This window comes from Haliaeetus albicilla, chromosome 9, assembly GCF_947461875.1.
Source record: "Haliaeetus albicilla chromosome 9, bHalAlb1.1, whole genome shotgun sequence".
NCBI lineage: Eukaryota > Metazoa > Chordata > Aves > Accipitriformes > Accipitridae > Haliaeetus > Haliaeetus albicilla.
The window spans coordinates 18,865,442-18,887,623 of record NC_091491.1 but is presented as its reverse complement, the minus strand read 5'-3'; the positions used below and the strand labels follow the sequence as shown (position 1 = coordinate 18,887,623).

At 48.4% G+C, this 22,182-nt stretch overlaps 1 protein-coding gene across 3 annotated transcripts; it reads left to right on the top strand.

Moving 5' to 3' along the window:
- Positions 1 to 1,617: 1,617 nt before the first annotated feature.
- On the top strand, positions 1,618 to 21,679 carry MAP6D1 (MAP6 domain containing 1). 3 transcript variants are annotated; one of them, XM_069792002.1, is made up of 3 exons: positions 1,642 to 2,627; positions 16,692 to 16,809; positions 19,584 to 21,679. In XM_069792002.1, the coding sequence occupies exons 1-3, from the start codon at positions 2,122 to 2,124 to the stop codon at positions 19,608 to 19,610; spliced, it is 651 nt and encodes a 216-aa protein (XP_069648103.1). In that variant the 5' UTR covers positions 1,642 to 2,121; the 3' UTR covers positions 19,611 to 21,679. The 3 variants fall into 3 exon arrangements, with proteins under 3 accessions (XP_069648105.1, XP_069648103.1, XP_069648102.1); XM_069792001.1 differs by having other exon boundaries at positions 1,963 to 2,627; positions 19,533 to 21,679; XM_069792004.1 differs by lacking the exons at positions 16,692 to 16,809; positions 19,584 to 21,679 and adding an exon at positions 5,322 to 5,419 and having other exon boundaries at positions 1,618 to 2,627.
- The last annotated feature ends 503 nt before the right edge of the window (positions 21,680 to 22,182 follow it).

The window sequence follows — 22,182 nt, the reverse complement described above, 5'->3', positions numbered from 1 at the left end:
ATTGGATGGCGTGCCTTTGTCCTACTGTTGCAGTATTTCCCTCTCCCCCTCACCCCCCCTTTTAATCATGATAAATCTCTTCTAAATGCAGACAACTTTTAAATCTCATCCAGCTTCTTCTGGTTTCCCTGTCTGAGAGAGCTTTTGTGCCAATTTCATCCTACAAGCTATGATGAGCAGCTGCTCAAAGCACTTCCTGATGCTGTAGGTGGGCTCCAAGACATGCAGTGCCAGAGCTGAACTCAGTACTAGGAAGTGGCAGGCACAGGGAGAGCAGAGACATCTGATTTATTCTCCAATGTATTTTGCTAAGTCAGGCCTAGGAACAAGGATCAGAGCATCATTTGTACCGTGCCAGCGATAACAGATGATAAAGCAGATGTTCTGTTTTCTCGATGACTGTGAAAACCATTTCTTTTTACCAGGGTGAAGTGTTGTACATTTCACCTAAATATGATTTATTTTTAAAAGTTACTATGGATAGCAGAGTAGTTCTAGAGAAAAGAGCAGCAGAAAATTGAGAAATGTCTCCCCGCATATTCCTAAAAGTAAAATTACGTTTGTAGGTTTTCCAGGAAACAAATGAAATGCAGCATCCAATATCCCGTATGTTATTGACTCAAGACTTCTGTGCAAGACCAAACCATTGTTACCTGAAATTTCTGAGTCTCCTTGCCCTGACACACTGGGTGGGTGGGTGGGTTTGCGTGCGAAAAATCAAAACTGCTAGGACAACAGGATCATCTGCAAAGGGATTTCTTGCTACCCCTTGATAACTGTGTTTCAAAGAGAGGCCAAACGCTCAAGGAGAGGTTCTGCCTCTATCCGTACCCACATTTCTAGCCCTTCTCCCCACCAGAAGCAGGTGCAAATCTGGACTGAAGTGCTAATACACTACAGAAACAAACTGCTCAGCTGAAATAAAGCAGTAAATCTCAGCTTTTTGGAGCTCCACTGCATAACTGATTTCTTATTAGATAACTACCTGTAACTAGGTTATTACATTCTAAAATGAGGTACCCATCTAGTCAGCCTTTAAATAGATGATTTTCTAATAGGTGGCGCCTCAGTTTATCTGCATTCTTCACTTTTACGGCCTTATATTTCATAATTTGGTGACCCATTGGGAGATTCAGCTGCTTCTGTAATAACACACTGAAAGGGGAATTGTGGAGGAGCATTATGGCCTGTAGCCACTTATTACATAAGAAGTCAAATTTCAGAAGCCAGACTTAGCCCCGACGTAATTCTGTCAGCTTCAGGGGTTTGTGCCAGGACTGTTTGGTTTTGAAGCCGAACGTACAAAAGAAAAGCCGTAACTTCCAGTCTTTGGCAAACAGTAAACGATGTGGACCACATACTAAGATATGTTATAGATGCTTGGATTTTAGTCAATAGGTAGTATTTTAAAAGTGAAGTGGTTAAACTCTTAATGTAAATGAAGGGGGGGGGTGTAAGACAGGTGGGGGTTTTGTACACAGCTATTGGAAACTAACGTTGCAAAGCTGCTATTTGTCACCCAGATCACTTCTTCTATAAACCTCAGGTTCCGCATACAGATGCTTTCTCTGATCATAAATGGTGACGGCTAACTTGAAATTATATTAAGCGATACTACCCAGCTAAGAGCAGAGCCGTATTCCTTGCTTGGCCGATGCCCGTGACCGGACATGCTGTGGCGCTTCTCGGGAACAGAGCGAGGATCCTAACGCACGAAAATAGACATCCCGCCTCGAAGGCGCACGGAGAGGGGGAGAGCCGGTACCTCTCAGAGGGCACCCCGGCCCCGCCACGGCCCGGCTGCCGCCGCACCTCAGCATCACTCGGGAGCAGCCCAGGCGGGGGCCTGGGGAAGCGCAGCCCGGCGCAGGGTCCGGGCTTTTCCCCGCGTCGCCGCCAGCCCCCGCCGGCACCGGCAGCCGCACGGAGCTCCGGCCGGCAGCCCGGGTCACGTGTGTGGGCCGTAATCCCGGAGAGGGGGTGTCATTACCGGGGGAAGGGGGCGGCGGGAGGAGGGGCTGCCGCCGATGAGGGCTGAAGCCGGGTGCGCGGCCGGCTGCGGGCGCCGGAGCCGCGGGCGCCGCTGCGGGCGAGGCGGGGGCTGCGGCCGCGGCCGCGGCCATGGCTTGGCCCTGCATCAGCCGGGTATGCTGCCTGGCCCGCTTCTGGAGCCAGCTGGACAAGTCCGACCTCTCCGTGCCGCTCACCATCCACAACTACTCGGACATCGAGGAGCTGGAGGACGGGGCGCTCCAGCGCGGCGGGCCCCCCCCGCGGGGCACCGCCCGCCCGCCCGCCCCGGCCCCCCGCCCGCGGGACCCCGCCGCCGGGAAGCCGGGCGACCGCAGGAAGGGCCGGGCGGCCGCCGCCAGAGAGCCCTTCGCGGCGGAGACCCAGTACCGGCGGGACTTCAGAGCGTGGCCCCTCCCGAGGAGGGACGCCTTCCCCTGGGTCAGCGCCAGCAGCGGCGGCGGCGGGAGGGACGGGGCCGCCCCCCAGCCCGCCCCGGGCCGCGCCGCCTGCGCCCTGCCCGGCGGCGGCGGGAGGCCGGCGGCGGACGGCTGCGGCGGCCCCGAGCAGCTCCGGCCGCGCTCGCAGGCGGACGGCGGCCACACCACTTCCTACAGGTAACCGGGCCCGGGCGACCGCCCCGCTCCCCGCCCCGAGCCCGCGGGGGGGGCTCCCCGCCGCGGCCGAGGGATGCACCTCCGCAGCGCGGGGCGGGGATGCCGGCGAACGACGGCGGCGGGGGGCTGCAACCAAGGGGAGGAGGAGGGGGATGGGGGGCTCAGCCTGCGGCCGAAGCCGCGTTCGCTTTCGGAAGCGCAGCCCCCAAAGGCGTCGCTTGCACCCCGGCGAGCCCCGGCGGCTACGTGCCTTTGCAGCAGAGCCTGCCTGGGCACGCACCGCGGCCGCTGGCTGAGCCACCCTGCCTCTCCCAGCTCCTGCCGTGGTTAAGAGGGAGCGAAGGGAGTAAGGTGGGTGGGATCCACGGTGCCATCCCTAGCGCAGCAGCGCTTTAGCTTACCCGCGGCTGGGAGACACGGGACTTGGGACCGCTGGAGCTGCCCAGGACCTGTCCTTAGTCAACCGTCGCACTGAGCTGCGCTCCCCAGATCAGTCGGCGCCATCATCTTTTTCCCTTTAAGGCTCCTGGAACGCCACGTTCAAGTTGAGCTGAATTACCGCCTCAAAGATTAGTCAGACGCAAAGACATAGGGGATATACCCTCAAAAATATGCCCGTATGGGCAACGGGAAGAATTGTCACAAACCACCTTTCCCAAAGAGCTTATAAAAACGATTAAGTGACTCTTATGTTACTGATGCCTTCCTCACCCTGTGATCAGTATGACCGATCACAGACACTTATTTGGTGGAACGAGCAATCAGGTGCGGGGATGCACCTAAATTTGGCCCCTCTTCTCATTGACATCCACCATGGGAGGAGAGGGGATTTCAGCTCCTACAAGGCTGCTGTTGAATATTGTACCAGTTTCGCATTGTTACCACGTGTTCCCCAATAATTGTTTGGCAGGTTTTAATACACCTATGAGGTATATTAATAGAGTAGTTCTTTTTATTCCAATAGAATTCCAAGTATTTAGACACTTATGTACCTAGGAGACATTTCTCTTCCTAATTGCAGTTCATTAGATTATTTATCACAGTGGGGGCCCTGGGAAGGATTACAGTCCTGTGTGAGAAAATGTATTGCTTATCCTGCTCTTCCCCACACAGGCAGCTGCCCTGGTACTAGGGCAGTTAACATATGGACTCCGGAAGGGATAACTGCAGTATTTGAATTTACATGTCATTTTATCCTTTACCACATCTCACAGGACAATCACAGAGTGAAAGAAAAACACTTTTAAATTTCCAAGGAGCACAGGAATTACTCCAACAGAGAAACCTGCCTAGAACAAGACTAGCAAGGTTTATCTTTCAGAAATGCATCCATCTCCGCATTGTTGTTGAAGCCTCCCCCACTTCTCCAGCCTGACCGCAGAGGAAGGGCACATTAGCCTGCATTAGAGCCATAGCTTCCTTACAGCTGTTCCAACTCTCAGCAAAGAGTCATTTCCCACACCTTTCTTCCCTCCAACTTGTCTGTTCTTACACACGGCTCTCAACTATTGTCATGAAAGAGCAAAAAATTTGCAGATCACAGGACAAAGCACTGGTAGTGGTGAGATACCAATCATGCAAATCAAAACAAGTTTTGGAAAAAGTAGGACTTCAAGGTAGTCAGGGCACTCCTCAGGGCTTACAGGAGGAGCAGTGCAGGACAAGGACAGAGGCACAAGCCAGGGCAGGCACAACAGGACAAAGTTCTCACATAGTGCCTTTAAGCTGTTTGAAGGCTATACAGTACAACTAGTGCAGGCAAGGCTATACAAGTCAAACCACCTTTATCTTACTCCAGTAGTTCCCACAGTTTCTTTGAATTATCGCACAGTACAATATTGCAAACTTAAGAAATCCTGGTACCACTGAATGCATCCTAGAAAAGTCACAGGAGTCACAAAAAGCAGCAGGAGGAAAGTCCACAATAGCTTTGCAGGCTGCAAAAGTCTATTTGGATTTGTTGCCTTTTTTCTTTCTTTTTTTTAAAGAAAGACTAAACAGGAACAGAGCAGTTGGCAGAGTTACTTACACTCATTTTCAGTTACATGTGGGGTACTGGGCTTGCATTTGGTAGCTTCAGTCATGCTGAAGCCCCAGAAGCACTCCACCAGTCTGAGGCAGAGAAGGGGCAATCCACAGCATGCCCACCCTTTGCGAGCTGAGCACCCACAACCACAAGGAGATTTCCACTAACCCTACTGCAGTTCCTCCTTTCCTCTTACCTTATTATTTTCCAAAGGCAGCATTACCGTCTGCACATATTTATCTCATCTTCAGGCAGTAGCCAAGCAGCACCATTAAGGGTTGATGTTCATCACCTTCCTAACAAAGGACACAAGGACCCTACTTGTGCATTAAACTGTCCCTTAGCAGCCACACACAGCTCCACTATGCTCTGGTAGCAGAGCTCTGCCCTGCTTCTTGTAGGCTGCACCCACCCACAGGTGAGGAGGCAGCACTAGAAGCAGGAAAGGCAGATCAGCTGTGGTAGAGGCAGAGCAAGGGGGATTTCTGTTACTGGAGGCAGCTGGAGGGTGCTGGGCCCTGAGGAGGAGGTTGGGTGTGAACTACATAATGCCTTTAGGGGGCTCAGAAAAAGGGAGAGGGTGTCCCGCACAGAGACATACAAGCAAGGACTACTGCAGGTAGGTTAGAGAGGAGCAAAGGCATGGAAGACATGCATTTTCTTTCTAGGGAGAACCTTGGGGACATTCCCTCTTTTCTGCTGTTGCAGGAGTATCAGCCCTTCCCTATGGCTTAGCCCTGTGAGCAGGTTGAATGGCCCTGAGGACTGGCTCTATGTGTGGGGAGCTGCATCTGTTCTGAGAAGAAATGTGTCATTTGAGTCCTATGTACTACAGGTGCTTCAGCAGGCTCTGCACCTAGCCAGGTCAGGCGTGCATGACAAGGCTCTGGCCGGTACAATTGGCTCCTACAGTGTGGACGCTGCCAGTCAGCAGCCTCCAGCTGCATTTTGTGACTTTGTCAGGTCTCAGCAGCTGGCTGGGCTTGCTTAATATTACAGAGAAAAGATCTGAAGGGAAGAAAAGACCAGCTTGAACAAGACACTGCAGAAAAGTGGCATTGATATGTGGTCTACTCCAAGCTTTTAATGGCCGTGGTGGTTTTCTTGCTTAATTCTGTAAGGCATTGGGGTTTTTTTTTAGGTTTTGTGGTTTGTTTCTTTCTTTTTAATTCAGGGATTCTGGCTGCGTGGTTCTACAACAGCCTGTTGAACGTTTTTTCCTGTGGAACACCCAAGTGTAGCAGTGAGTCCCCTGTAAAGTTCAGAACTGTTTTATATGCTTTTGTGCATCAGTGCACTGCTCCCGTGAGGCTTCATTCTGCAAGTTCCTGCTACATCTTTCTCTCTGCACTCTTTTTTAAGCACAGAAGAAAATTCAGCTGCATACAAAACTGGCTGTACATAGTGCAGCCAGTCAGCCTGACCTGGCATTTACCAGAACAAAATAAACCCACCCCTAGGATCAGTGACCAAGACAAAAAGACCAGTCCCATTCCTAGTGACTTCTGGGGGAGCCTTTCTATGGCCAAAGAAAGATAAAGGTGGAGGGTGTTGGAAGAACACCTGTGCCTCTGAAGAAGCAAAGATATCTTTAATTTTGAAATAATTAGCTCTGTATAAAGGGTGGAAGGACAGCACAGCTGCCTGCCCTCCAAAGTATTGTCCTATGTCCCCAGGTCTTTGGGGTGGCTCCTGTCCCTGAGATTTTGGCTGGAGTTCTGCAGGGTCTGAATGAAGTCAAACCCCAGCTGGGCTACATGGGGGGAGCTCAGGCACACAGGCTGAGGCAGATCAATAAAAGCTGCACTTGAAAGGCTAAAATGGGATGTACTCCAACTGTGAAAAGATCCCAGGGGCTGCTGCAGAGGGTTGCAGTAGCTTACACCTTACTGATGCTGGGGGAGGCAGAAGGAAGCGCTGAGCAGCCCCCTTTGCACCTTCCCAAGGGTTTGTCCATTGGGGTTATGGAAGTGACTTCTCCTTTCTGCAGTAAGTTGCAGGTGCTGTGTGCTTTTGGCTTTGCACACGGTTAGTTGTAGTACTAGGTCTTGATTGCATTTAGCAGATATTTTAGAAGTAGGTAAGTGCTTTACTTTGCCCCCTTCTACTGTGGATGAGAGAAGCTGGTGGTGTCAGCAGGTATCTCCAGCTGGCTCTGTTCTCTGGATGTCATCTTCTTACCTTGTGAGAAGGCAATGGGGATGAAGGCACAACCTCTCTGGTGGGGCTGGTATTGCTGGGAGGAGAACCCTGTTCAAGGCTCAGCTGTACTTCTTTAAGTCGCTTCAGACCTCAGGTTCCCCTTTGGTAACATGCCAGCTTTTGGAAAGCACTTCAAATGTGTAAGTGAAAACGTTGCAGCAGAGCCGTGAGGGTTTGTTTTGCCTTTTCTTCCCCCACCTATTGGCTTTGCTTGTATTAGCACTCAGGGAAGGGGGAGGATGACTGCAAATTTCTGCATACACACACGCCAGCCCCAAGCAAAGCCTAATCTCTGCAGTTGGTGTTTCTGCACTATAGGTGTTTTAAGCAGGTATGAACATCAAGAGCGCTTGACTTGTTCGCAGGTGAGAGGCACAGCAGTAAAGCAGACCAAACCGGGGGTCAGCAGGGTTTGCTGCTTACCCAGAGCAGCAATTTTGTTTTGATGAAAACGCATAAAGAGCTGGGGTCATTAAGGGGAAAGGGCCTGATGTGCCATTGCTAATGATTTTGGGAGTAGCAGGGTGGAAGATCCCTCAGCAAACTGAACTCCCACCTCCTTGCATGAGTATTCAGCATGTGCCATTCGTTGCACCGTGACCATGGAGCAGACATCCTCCCCACCAGGGAAGATACTGCAGAATGAAGGGGAATCACGCTTTTCCCCATAACTATGGATGCAGTCACAGAGCATGTTACTTGGCTGTCTATACTATTCCCCCACCTTCAAATAGTGCTTGTGCAGAAAGGCAAGGTGAACTGTGATGACAGCTTCACATTAAAAAGCATCTTATTTCAGCTGTGCAGCAGAAAACAGAAAATACCTGCACTCATGTTCAGCAATGTATGGGATCATGGCACACACCTGAGCTGGCAGGGTTAATAGTACTGTGTATGAGGAGCTCCATCCTTGATCCAGTAAGATATTTAAATGCATGCTTATCCTTAATAATAGGAGTAAAGCTTTTATAATCAAGGCTTACAGTTATCTTTACATTCTTAAGTATCTTGCTGCTTGGGGAAATTAATACTGAAGCCCCTGATTTTTATGCTATTTAAGAAGCAAGCTTGCTTGGTGCAGGCATTGGGATGGCTCCAGAGAGACTCACTATGCACTGCATAGCCTGGCTCGGGGAAGGGAGGGCTTGGAGGGGGACAAAGCTGTGTGAGGAGAGAGCAAGGGCAGCTGGAAATAGTGGCTCAAGAGAGGATGTCTGTTCTGCAAAGTACACTGCAGAACTGAAATGGGGAAGATTCAAAGCTGTTCCATAAAGGTAGGAGGAATTTCTTCCACTCAAAGTACACCCAAACTTACATTAAAGGAAAAGGGGAAAGAATGGGAAGTGGGATAATGACAGAAGTCAAGAACCGAAGATCTACCCACAACCCCCTATTCACACAGCTCCAATAAGAGGGAAGCAGCTGCCTGTCCTACCACACCACTGTAAGTGCTCCTTCCTTGGGGGTCTGTCTGTGAGCAGAGCAAGCCCCCAAAACCCACCCTAAGACAACAGTTTGAGGCTTGTGGGTTTTTTCCTGTCCTTTCAGTCCAGTCTTTTGCTGTTGCTTCTTTCGAGTTATGAGCAGCTCCAAGTACTGCCTGACCTTACTATAAGTGAGACCCAAGACAGGAAGCAGCCAAGTGTCTTCTGCTTTCCTCCTCTGTAATTCCTGTGTGCGCTGGTCTCTCTACCCCTCTGCTTTGTCTTTCCTCCACCCCTCTAGTTTTTCCCTCCATCAGCCTTTCCTTTCCCCCATTTCTGTCCTCGTGCTGTGCTCTTTGGCTGGATAGGAGAATGAGCACAATCTGCTCCTGCGTCCAAGGCTTGGAAGGGCCTCCAGCACCCCACCGGTGTCTGACATAGCTCAGAGGAAAAGCAGTTTAATGGGTCCATTATCCAGGAAGGCTCCTGGCTTTGTCCATCATGCAGAGCTCACCACTGCATCCATGACTCATAACATTTGCAATTCTTCATTGACCAGGAGATGTCACAGCACCCTGATCTGTGCCGGTCTTTGCCATAGGCAGACTCAGTCTATCCTCTGGGAGAGCACCGCTGGCTGCCCAGCTCTACCTGGGCAAAGCAAAACAGTCCCACCTGAAGAGGTGGCTGCATGACTGTGCCAGGAGCCTGCAAGGAGCTTTTTCGCAAAAAGGAAGACATTTCACATCCCACAACTTCTGCCCAAACCCCTTGCACACCAGTCTGGCTTCCCCAACAGACATCTAGAGTAGTGTGTACCTTGAAAAGAAAATAACAGAGGCCCCCAAGCAGTGCACACAACTTTCCTTCTGAAGGGAAAATGGGACTAATGTTCATTATGCTGTTTAATTCTCACTGGTGCACTGGGTATGATAAGGAAGAGGGCAGTGGAAGAATAAATGCAGACTGGCTCAGGCAGTGTAGCTTAGAGTTATGCTCAGCTAATGAGCCCTTTTCTCCATTTCTTAAATGAGAAATGGGATTGTAATGCAGTCACTCAGAATGCCACTAATAATTAATCATGTGAAGCAAACCATAACATAAAGATGAGGTACTAAAATGACAACTGTGATGGCATTAGTGGTGTACTAGGAGGCAAAGGAATAGTATAAATGCTGAACGTAAATCTGGCTGGAAACGGCAGCTCCAGCATTGCAAACAACACGGTGTTTCCACTCTCCACCTCCCTACGCCAAACAGAAATGCACTCCATCTCAGTGAAATTAAAAAGCTTTCTAGGTTAGATTTTCACTAGGTCAGTGAAATAAAAAAGATTTCACAGGCAGCTTTCTCTGCAAGGCCAGAAAACATTTGTGGAGCACACAAAACAGGGGAAGAGCTGGAGGCAGGACATGGGCCGGCAGCCCATGCTGCAGCAGCAGCATACTGTGTTTGGAAGGAACAGAAGGACCAGCCTTGATTCCATCATTCCCAAGTCGTGCCCTGAAGTCTGTGAGGCCACATGGTGAATCATGGTGAGAGCCAGTGGGAGCATCCACCTGCATGATCCCCTGTCTAGGCTCTTTGACAGCCCTTGTACAGGCAGTCCTGCTCACCCGGGGAGGGACATGGCACACAACCACCAGCTCACGGAAGCAGCTGTCTTCAAAGGTGGGCTTCATAGTAACCCCCTGGTAATTAGTAGTCCAATACATTTTTTTGTTTCTAGCATATACATTAGCTATACTCCCACTTGCTCTATTTGCCATCACCAATGGGGGGTTAAACTGTCCCAGCAGGCCACTAGCCTCCCACTCTCCCCACTGCATTGATCCAAACCTTCCCCTCAAGACACACCCCAACACATTACAAAAGAAATGCCTTTCCCCAGGCTCTATTAAACAATTATGAGAAAGAGCAAAGAAACAATCGACGAAGCAGTGATTTATGTGATCAAAGCAGTTCCACAGAGTAACGGGGCAACCACCTGCAAAAAGTTGCTGCTTATTCCTTGCTAGAGCAAGTTGGAGGTAAAAAAAAACAGTACACAAAAAGCAGCCTTTCCCTTCTGATCTCTACTATTTTAAAGCCTGCGTACAACCCAGGAGGCCTTTTTCTTTCACAGCCACAGTGCTTTAGTACTTGCAAGTACCACTGGGTCATTCCTATTCATGGAGATCAAAAATCTCACCTCTAGGTTGTAACAATGGAGAACAAAACAGAACATAAAGAGACCCTGGACACTGCCTTATGGGCCTGGAGGCTATTTCCCCTCCACTGCAGGTCATAGAATCATTTAGGTTGCAAAAGACCTTCAAGATCATCAAGTCCAACCATTAACCATGCCCACTAAACCATGTCCTAAAGTATCCTGTCCACTCGTTTTTGAATACCTCCAGGGATGGTGACTCAACCACTTCCCTGGGCAGCCTGTTCCAATGTTTGACAACCCTCTCAGTAAAAATTTTTTTCCTAATATCTAACCTAAATCTCCCTTGCCTCAACTTGAGGCCATTTCCTCTCGTCCTATCTCCAGCCACCTGACAGAAGAGACCAGCACCCACCTCACTACAACCCCCTTCAGGTAGTTGTAGAGAGCTATAAGGTCTCCCCTCAGCCTCCTCTTCTCCAGGCTAAACAGCCCCAGTTCCCTCAGCCGCTCCTCATAAGACTTGTGCTCCAGGCCTCCCACCAACTTGGTTGCCCTTCTCTGGACACGCTCCGTGTCTTTCTTGTAGGGAGGGGCCCAAAACTGAACACAGTACTCGAGATGCGGCCTCACCAGTGCCAAGTACAGGGGGGCTATCACTTCCCTAGTCCTGCTGGCCATGCTATTTTGATACAAGCAAGGATGCCGTTGGCCTTCTTGGCCACCTGGGCACACTGCTGGCTCATATTCAGCCAGCTGTCAGCCAGCACCCCCAGGTCTTTTTCTGCTGGGCAGCTTTCCAGCCACTCTTCCCCAAGCCTGGAGTGCTGCATGGGGTTGCTGTGACCAAAGTGCAGGACCCGGCACTTGGCTTTGTTGAACTTCATATGATTGGCCTCAGCCCATCGATCCAGCCTGTCCAGATCTCTCTGTAGAGCCTCCCTACCCTCAAGCAGATCGACCCTGCCTCCCAACTTGGTGTCACCTGCAAACTTGCTGAGGGTGCACTCACTCCCCTCATCCAAATCATTGATAAAGTTATTAAACAGAACAGGGCCCAACACTGAGCCCTGAGGAACACCACTTGTGAACCGCCGCCAACTGGATTTCACCCCATTCACCACAATGCTCTGGGCTTGTCCATCCAGCTAGTTTTTCACTCAGTGAAGAGTACACTTATCCAGGCCACGAGACGTCAGTTTCTCAAGGAGTATGCCATGAGAGGCAGTGTCAAAGGCCTTGCTGAAGTCAAGGAAGATAACATCCACAGCCTTTCCCTCATCCACTAGGCAGGTCACCTGGTCATAGAAGGAGATCAGGTTGATCAAGCAAGACCTACCTTTCATGAACCCATGCTGACTGGGCCTGATCCCCTGGTCGTCCTGCACATGCCATGTGAGCACACTCAAGATGAACCATTCCATAATCTTCCCCAGTACCAAGGTCAAGCTGACAGGCCTGTAGTTCCCTGTATCCTCCCTCTGACCTTTCTTGTAAATGGGAGTCACATTGGCGAGACTCCAGTCCTCTGGGACCTCCCCTGTTGACCAGGTACGCTGACAGATGATAGAGAGTGGCTTGGCAAGGACCTCTGCCAGTTCCCTCAGTACTCTTGGATGGATCCCATCAGGTCCCATAGATTTCTGAGTGTCCAGATGGCGTAGTAGGTCCCTAACTATTTCCTCCTGGATTAAGGGGGGGTATGTTATGCTCTTCATCCTTACCTTCCAGCTCAAGGGGTGGAGTACCCTGGGGATAACTGGACTCACTATTAAAGACTGACGCAAAGAAGGCATTAAGTACCTCAGCCTTTTCCTCATCACTGGTTGCTATGTTCCCTTCTGTATCCATTAAAGGAAAGATATTCTCCTTGGGATTCTTTTTACTGTTAACATATTTGTAAAAAACATTTTTTGTTGTCCCTTACGATAGTGGCCAGATTTAGTTCTAGCTGAGCTTTTGCCTTTCTAATTTTCTCTCTGTATGATCTAACAAGATCCCTCTACTCCTCCCAAGTTGCCCGCCCTTTCCTCCAGAGATGATAAACTCTCCTTTTTTTCTTGACTGCTAGCAAAAGCTCCCTGTTTAGCCAAGCCGGTCGTTTTCCTCGGCGGTTTGACTTGCAGCACATGGGAATAGCCTGAGCCACTAAGATTTCCTTCTTAAAGAATGTCCATCCCTCCTGGGCCCCTTTGCCCTTCAGGACCGTCTCCCAAGGGACTCGCTCAACCAGTGCCTCAAAGAGGCCAAAGTTTGCCCTCTGGAAGTCCATAGCAGTGGTTTTGCTGACCACCTTCCTTGCCTCACCAAGAATTGAAAATTCTATCATTTCATGGTCGCTAAGCCCAAGACGGCCTCCAACCATCACACCTCCCACCAGTCCTTCCCTGTTCGTAAACAACAGATCTAGCAAGGCTCCTCCTCTGGTTGGCTCGCCCACCACCTGTGTCAGGAAGTTATCTTCCACACACTCCAGGAACCTCCTAGATTGTTTACTCACTGCTGTGTTGTATTTCCAGCAGATGTCTGGAAAGTTGAAGTCCCCCACGAGGACAAGGGCACACGATTCTGAGACTACTGCCAGCCGCTTGTAGAACGATTCATCCGTCTCTTCAACCTGGTTGGGCGGTCTATAACAGACTCCCAGCACAATATCTGCCTTATTGGCTTTCCCTCTCATCCTCACCCATAAGCGCTCCACCTTAGCTCTGTACAGTCAAAACATTCCCTAACATAGAGAGCCACCCCACCACCTCTTCTACCTTGTCTATCCCTCTGAAGAGCTTGTAGCCATCCGTTGCAGCACTCCAGTCATGGGAGTCGTCCCACCATGTTTCCGTGATGGCAACTAAGTCATATCTATCCTGCTGCATGATGGCTTCCAGCTCCTCCTGTCTATTGCCCATGCTGCATGGGTTGGCATAGATGCATTTGAGCTGGGTTATCGAATCCACCCCTAACATCGGCACGCTGCCCCCAGGCTCATCTCTGGTGCACCTAGTTTTATCCCTTACCCCCTTTGAACCTAGTTTAAAGCCCTTTCTATGAGCCCGCCATCTCATGAGCGAGGATTCTCTTACCCCTTTGAGATAGCTAGACACCAGCTAGCAAGCCTGGTGCTGTGTAAACCTCCCCATGATCAAAAAGTCAATGTCTTTCATGTTCATGCCCAGCAGCAGCTGGGGATGGATGTTGCACCACACAATGCTCTCCCCTTCTCCATGCCATTTCTGTAATTTCCTCTCCCACCATGCTGTTCTCTTGCTAATAACTGCTACTTGTGTGATCTTTGACAAGATACTACCCACAGTGATGGACATGGGGAAGGGAGAGAGAGGCAATGCACTGGCTGAGCTGGACCTGACACATTGGCTTTGTTAAGCATAGGGAGCAAATCTGCATCAGGGAGTACAAGCAGGAGGAAGACAGTCACTTAATCTTGACACTTGGTATCTTAAACTATGTAACATTAAAAACAGGTTGTTCCTCTTCCCCAGGCTCTGAGTAGCTCGTGCATTTTGCCTCCACTCATGACTCCAAGGCTGATTTCTAGTCAAGTCACCAGATTGGTATTTGGGCCCATGTTCCTTCTAACTCTTGGCTATACAGCTAGAGATGGGTGCATGCATCCTGCAAGCTGAAAGGCAGAGCAAATTTAGTTAGTTGTGCTTTCTGGACCAAAGGTTATAATTCTGGTTCCTTGATTTTTTTCAAATACCCCAGCTCCCAGCAGAGATAAGTCATCGCATGTTTGGCCCAGACCTTCCCTGTGGCTCAGAGTCCTGGATTCCCCCAGGGGGAAAGCCCGATTCCAAATACGAAATGGTGCTGTGGTTCTGAGCCATGACAGGACCTGCTCTCACATTTCTGTTTCCATGCGTGAAGGCAGAGCATTTCCTCATTGCATGTAGGTGCCTCGAAAATAGTTTTGACTATCCAGGCTGAGAGGAGAATGGTTTGGCTTCCAGCCAAAATGAGGGTCCTGTGATCCAAAAGGGCTGTGTTTGGGGGCCTGCCAAATCAGCAAATGATCTGCTCCAAAGCAGCGAGACAGAGCTGGCTGCAGAGACAGGCAGCACAGTCATTCATTGAAAGCTGGGGACACACTCCATTGCAGTGTGGAGACCAGCCGGCACGAGGATGAATGGTTAGGAATCAATGCCACCAGCATCCTTGAGGCAATCCGGCTTTATGTGGGGCGGCAGGTTCCAGTTCTTGGAAACCGCTGGGATGTAATTGATGGCTTTGTACCATTTTGCTGGTATTTTGCCCAGTAGCTCTGTGTCCTCTGGCTGTGCAGCAGAGCAGACCTCAGATTTAACTCAGCATTCACACGCATCTGGGATTCCATGCTGAAAGGTTGTCTTCTTGGGGCATTGCTTGGCCAAAATCACCTTTCTGCAAAGGTGCTTCCTAATCCTGAGGTGCTAAAGCAGCAGGATCCACACCACCAGCACCGGGAGAGCTGCGCAGGCACCTAACTGCTGCCTGAGCAAGCTTGAACAGCAAGACGCAAAGAAGGCAGAAGGTGGCAGTTCAGAACAGCGAGAGCAAACTGATTAGGGGCAAGATTTGCAGTCCATGTAGACAGCCCTGACAGGGGCCTGGTTTTGCTTTCCAACAGCAGGAAGCTCTTCCATAGAGCAGTATCCATTACTAAATGGGTGGATTTAAGAACTCATTCCACACTCAAGTTGACAGACTGCTGTCAGCCCTGGCTGTGGGTTCCTGTCCATTTCCTTGTGCCTGCACCCATACTCATCTGTCCTGACAGGAGGCCAGTGCCGGCAGTTACCTCAGTCAAGAAACAGTTACTTAATTTTTTGGAATTAATTTTGGTAGCATGCTGGTTTCTCACTGGCTTAAATACAGTCCAGAGCTGTACCCTGTATCTACAAATCAACCAAGAAAAGAGGCAGCATTTTAAGGCTGAGTCTATGTTTAGAAATCAAGCATAAACCAGGCAGTGGATATTTTGGTAATATACTGAAAGGATCAAGACCAAACTACACATTCTAAAATAATACTCCACGCTTACACACTTTAAATAAGATTTTTTAAAAGAGGAATTTGCAGCTACTATCAAAATAGCAAATAGAATGCTTGGGGAAAAATGAAAATCAGAAAGGCTGTGATCAAAGCTAAGCTCGGCACATAAAAACAGCCTATTTCCCTAGCCTGGCCATGGCTCAGGACTTAGTCTTACCCCTTGGTCCTGTGTATAAGCAGCTAGTAAAATGCAGTTATTATTTAAGTATGCCAGGTATGAACGTAAAATTGTCACATCTTTGTTAGTTGCCTCCCCTTTTTCTACAGAAACTGCCTGAGTTGGTTGCCAGAGATACATACACAAACAGAGCAGACTTCTGTCTTCTGAGAGCAAACAAGCCAGCTCAGATGGCTGCTACTGCAGCATCCAGAAAGTCCTAATGGAGAGGGCATTAGTGAAGCCTGTTTGTGACAAGAGGTACAGAGAAGCAGAGGGAAGGCTTCAGAAGGGAGCTGGCAGCTGAGCTAAGGTAGACCCTGCCGTGCTGTTCTTCAGTGCTCTCAAAACACGTGCTGCCCCTCTCTCAGTGCAGCCTCTGCACCCATTTCTCAGATGTCACTGCTCCAAGAGTAAGTCAGCCAAGTGCCTTCTCAGACATCGTCATGCAAAGTCAAAGCACTTGCCCCCATCTGAAGGAAAATCATCAGCGGAAGCATCTGCCAGCTGAGATGGCATCTCCCTTCAGTTGCATTTCAGACTGAGTTGCCACAGAGGCACAGCAACAGCACACATTGGCAAACGTGCCTGCTGTCGAGAGAGCTAAAGCCAAATAAGGGAACATCAGCAGCCTGCATCCACCCGCATGAAGGCTAAGCACTCGCAGCCCCAGACCAAGGTGTTTTACACTGTAAAGGGTCAATGAGCTAACAAGAAAAAGTCACCCTGACTTTTCAGGGTGACTTTTTCTTATCCAGGAGGAAAGCACCAAGCACCTCCAGGAGAGAGCATGTTTTGACAGGAAACAAACTCTTAGTTAAGTCTGGGTGTCCAGTTAGCTCAGTCTATGCCCTGTTGCATCTTTCAGCCTGGGCTTTCTGAGAAAGGCAGGCCTCTAGGCTCAGTTCTTTTATTCTCAGTGTGTCTTAGACAAGTTCAATCCTATGAGCTGACTGTAACCAGCCTTGCCTTCTGGCTTTGCAGCCACTCTGAGCACAAGTACCGTGTGAGTATGTTGTGTTTTATGGGTTCTTCTGTCTTGACAATCTCATTTCAGGCAAGAGTATCGCCCATGGACTGGAGCAAAACCATCCAAGCCTATAAAGACAAAGCAAGGCTTCATTATCCCAGAAGACCATTTTGTTCAAGAGACAAGCTACAAGGCAGATTTTAAGGTAATTAACATTTTTAAAAATCCCAAAGTCAATGTGAGTAAAGTCCAAAGTATGCATCAGGAACTCTTCATTTTTTATCAGTGTGGTGCATGTAGAATAAAGCCGTGTCCTCACTGACCACTCGTTCATCCACTGCCCATTAGGTAATGTGCCCACTCCTTGCTTTCAGAGAGACATGCTAGAGAATGCCATACCATAACTTACCATAATTCAACGTGAGACCGAAATTTTAAACAGCATGACAGTCAGGAAGTTCAAGATTTGCGATTCCCTCATTTGGATACCTTACGTACAAGGTGTGTGTCATTCTCTCTCTCTGCGTAAGGTGCATTTAACACCCTCTGCACATACTCAGAGCTGTCAGCGTGCGCTAGCGTTAGGGCTGTAGTGCAAGATTCAACCTCTGGTGCTAACATCAACCATGGACAAAGGTGTTTGCATGGGAGCATTTGCAGATCACTGCCTAAGGAACAGCACCCACCCAGACAAGACAAAACTCCCCCGTGCTGGTAAGGGCAGAAGCTGCCCCTGCTACCAACACCAAGGAGGACATAGCTGTGGCAAGCAGCTGAGCCACACAGCTCTTGGGCCTCTGAGACTTCCTTGGGATTTTCCTGCGAGTTTCTACAACTCTCTATACCAGCATAAGATCATTTTCTTATGGGTGAAATACATCTAAGAGTTACTGAAAATCCCACAAGGAAATGTTCTCTCTGTACTCAGCGTTTTCCCTAGCAGGGCCCTACACACTCCCCGTCCCCGCACGGAAAGAAAGCGTACACCGATGAGGCTCTGGTTTAGCTGCTTTTTGCATTAGACCACCAAAGAGAATGGCACTTCAAAACCAACTGCAAAAGCCGTTCAGTCACCGAGTGACTTGAAAGCAGACGGGGCTGGCTAATAGCAGCTACTCCAGGGCCACATGTAAAAAGTAAATCTTTGCCTTGGAGGAGACGAGGAAGAGGTGTTTAATCAGCAGACAGTCAAGTGCCTCCTCCACAGAGAATTGCTTGCACACTGCTGCAACAAGGCACACAATGGGTATATCCAGCTCCACTGAAAGTGGGACAGTGACCTCAGGCAAAACAGAATTTGCAAAACTCACCAAAACTTCCTCCTTCCTTTGAATAGTCTGGGCTGCTTACTGAGGTGCAGCAATGAGGACAGAGGTATTTAACCCTTAAATCTTGTATTTTGACCCTCGTATTTAATCTTGTATTTTGACCCTGGAGGTGCAAAATACAGTGCCTTCCTATTTGGCAGAAGGATGCAAAACAGAGGGTCCTAGATGAACCCCTCAGAGTCCCTATCACAGTTCTCAAGGAAGAGAAAGAGAAGACTGTAATCACAGACACAGACACATGCCACCAAGGATACCACACTCTGGACCATGTAAGCAAAGGTCCCATTTCCTGGAGCCCTAGGGTACCACCACGGCCTCCCTCGCAGACAACATGGGAAAGGTGTAGTCTGGAATGAAGATGGTGCTGAGGAGCCACCAGTTCAAAGACAAGTCAGACTCTCCCTGGTTTACACTTGGCTATTCGGACTCTCCCTGGTTTACACTTGGCTATTTGGACTTTCCCTCTTGCCTGGAGCCCATGGCTTTGCTGGACATGTGAGAGTCAGGTTTACTTTGTGTCCTGACAGCCTGCATGTAGGACTCAGACTGCTGGTTCTCCCCAGCTACTGAGCTGTGCACAGGCTGTTTGTGATGCTCCTCTTGTTCCTTAGCATGTCAGATTTATCCCCAGAGGAACGGAAAAATCAGAACAATGCAACAACAACAAACAGATCGATAGCTTTCCCTACATTCTCTTTGCCTGTGGTCTTGCTCTTCTTTCTCTATTTGGGATGGTGCCATCAGAATACTTGGCACCTGGCAAAGCTTTCCACCCTTTCATGGTGTATGGCTGGATTCACCCAGAGTCCTGGGCTGGATGCACAACTAAGGCCAGCCCTGTTTCAAATCCCTTCCATTAGGGAAGACACAAGCATCCAGGCATCCTTCATGCTTCAGTACAACCACAACAGCTACATATTGTGTGAAATTCTGACTCGACAGACAACAGAGAGAGCAACCTCTGTTATCTCTACTTTTCCTCCAGGCCTGAGTTTACATCCTTATCAAAGTCCTTGCAGTTTCACAGCCTGGCATGGCCAGTAACCAATTTTTCTCCTTCAGGTACTCCAGGTCTGTGCCTCTGTTCATGGCACACACAGCTTATGGCCCCATAAAGCATTGTAGTGGAGCATTCTGACAGAGCCTAGATGGCAATCTTCAAAAGGTTAAGGACCAGGCAGACACCACTGTAATTCCTCTCACTCAAACCCAGCACCAGTCCAGCGGTGAATTTGTGATGTTTGTAGAGTACGTGCCAGCAGGGCTTTGTGAAGAGGGCAGCTCTTTATCTTGCAGAGGCTGGCTCCTGCCAAGGCCTGCCCAGCCATGGTTAAGCCCCATCACACCACACACCTCAAGGTCCAAGGGCTGGGTTGCAGCAAAGACCCTCTTTGGTGGCACGGCATCACACCTGCCCTTGAATCACCCTGTACGCCGAGGCCAGCCTCATCAACGCCCAGCCAAGAGTTAACGGTTGTGAGGTAGGGGCATGCTACAGGGGAGAGCAGATAGATTGTCACAGTGCTCCAGATCCTTCAAACCCTCCAGACATTTGCACCCTGTGTCACACTAACGTTTCTCTCCCCCCTCGCCCCACTAGATCCCAGAGGTGAAGACCAGGTTCTCCCCCAACCCTTCTGCTGTTTTCCAGGCGCCATCACGGATCCTGAACGTGTGAACCTGGACCCTCCTCACACCCAGGCAGCTTAAACGCAGCGTTTCTGTTAAGATGTATCACTATGCAATTTTCATGAGGAGTGTTAAGATCAAAGAACCGGTATTATCAAAAGCAGCTCCAGTGATTAATGATATGCACACATACTTTCTGTTAACACAACAAACCGCAAAGTGCTTGGTTCAGAACTGGCAAAACACGCTGCAAGGAGTGACCTAGTTTTTCACAGGAGCAGGTTCATTACTATGCCAGCTGGTGTCACATTAGGAGATTGACTTTGGGCAGCAAAAGCAGTATTGCAGGCAACATCCCTATGCTTAACTGCACAGGGTGGGAGGGAAAACAATCACAAGCGGGATGGATAATTAAAACCAAAAAGAGTTTTATTTAGCAGCACCCTCTGAGTAGGCCAGTAAAAGACAGGGAGTGTCTGGCTGACTTCTGAGCTTATGAGGGGTTTTGGAAATAGGACCTCAAATGGCATCACCAGAAATCATAGCATCAAAGGGGCTGGTCTGATCTTCCAGGGTTGTTTTAGAAGCTGGAGGAAGGCAGCATCACTGAACTCTAAAATAAATCTGGCACATGCAGTGTCTTGGGGCTTTAAGGCTGGAAAGCTGGATATTTTCAAAATTGGTGGGCTGACGCAGGAGCAAGAGGTGACTGAACTTTGGGAGACAGCCCTGACAGCAACACACCAGCCTGGTTTGGAGAGGATTGCATGGACAGAATCAGCTAGGCACCTACCAGGCTCTAGAGGATCTAAGATATTTATGTAATTTGTATAGCTGTTTGGGTGAGTGTAAATATTGTATAAGGATTTTACCTAAAGCAACCTGTGATCCTTTAATGAAAAGGACATGCTTATACTTTTAATAAATGTTAACTCTTTGCATATGCAAGGTGGAAAATATTGCCTTGAAATTCCTAAATTATTGCCTGTATATTGGTAATGCTATTGCTAGGAACAACCAGAAGTGAATGTTACTTAGAAACTCTTCTTAAAGAAAAATGTAATGTAGAATGTAAGACATCCTTCATTTTTAAGATAGGCCATTTTAAGTGTCATTGTTCTGAAGCTGATTTTTTTAGATTGGTGTGCATTTAACTTTTGCTGAGGTACACATGTTTTAAGAAATCATTTTTTAGCCTTTGTTCATCAAGACTCTAGTGGGTTTACAGTTTCTTTCTCCACAACTTCTGCAATATAATTAGTCTACTGCTTATTTCATGGGTTTACTCATTATTTTGGGTAAAAAAATTGAAAAACTTTTACTTTACGTGTTTGCAACACACAAATGTGTTGGCTAGAATAAAAGGAAACTATCCTCAGACTTGAACAGGGATCAGATATTCATTCACCTGTAATGAAATAGACTTTAACACAGGAGGATTTTTTTCTTAACCTTCCTATGAGCTGAAGTCTAAGGCAAATTTGATGAACTTTGGGGACTCTGCAAAGACGTATGCATTGCTGATAATTCCCATATGAACAATTTTTGAACTGCTGGCATGTGGATGTTATTTGGAATACATGCAGACAGCATCTTCTCACTGCATTATGTGAGAATTTAATGGTGCCACCTCTGTTTGCTATACTAGCAGGACTGAACACAAACACGAGAATAGGTAACATCTGCTGTAAGCTGCGTTTGGTTGGGACAAGGGATGGCACTTCCCACACTCATCCTTGGACCCAGAGGAACCTACAGTAATACCAGTGCTTGCCAAAATAATTTTCAGGAGATTCAATTTTCAGGAAATTAATTCAAAACATTCAAACTGTAGTAAAGGTTTTGCATGTTAGATGTTTCTAAGAATTCAGTCTGCTTGTTTAATCTCTTTACAATGTTTTTAACAGTTTTGTTCAAACAATTTAAGTTCATTTCAATCCTAGACTTTATTAACAAGAAAAAAAAAAGAAAAAAGGATAAATTGTCTGTTCATTCTCTCTTAATTCACTGTATTTCTTAAAAAAACCACCCAGTTGTGAACAAACTGGTAATATAATAAGCTTGTATTTTATCAAATGGACTGGATTTAATTTAATAAATTAAAACGTATTTTGGCTATTGGTTCTTTCCCAAATCTTTTTTGTTGTAAAACATAAACCTTGGGCATTCACCCTTGCAGGACAATTTGTCACTGCATTTCTCCCTTGCACAGCTACATGTGCAGGACAGCAGGGCAAGATGTCGTGGAGATGCCCGATTGCATTTACAGCCATCAGCAGTCAATTCCTTACTCCTCAAGCTTATCTACAGGCACAGACCCCCAGCAAGAACGGCTTCCAAGGCACATTTCAAGCTGTAGCCTGACTGCTGATTTGAAAGTACAACTGCTTTCCAAAGGAAAGCTGTTGTTCTGCAGAATTCATAATCACTTATGGGATTTTTCCAAGCTGTTTTCAAAGGGAAAGCAAACGATTCAGCAAACAGTCCATCAACATGAAGGGGGAAAGGGGATGAACCAATGATACCAATTTGCTACATTTGCTATCGGACACACAGAGGCTAGATCTACTCTGATGCAGGTGCCATGCTCTCAAGACCCCCTTTCAGCAGTGCCCACAGTG

Coding starts and splice junctions, on each gene's coding strand:
- MAP6D1 (XM_069792001.1), top strand. CDS start 2,122: ATGGCTTGGCCCTGCATCAGCCGGGTATGCTGCCTGGCCCGCTTCTGG. Junction 2,628..16,691: donor GGCCACACCACTTCCTACAG/GTAACCGGGCCC, acceptor ATCTCATTTCAG/GCAAGAGTATCGCCCATGGA. Junction 16,810..19,532: donor GCTACAAGGCAGATTTTAAG/GTAATTAACATT, acceptor TCGCCCCACTAG/ATCCCAGAGGTGAAGACCAG.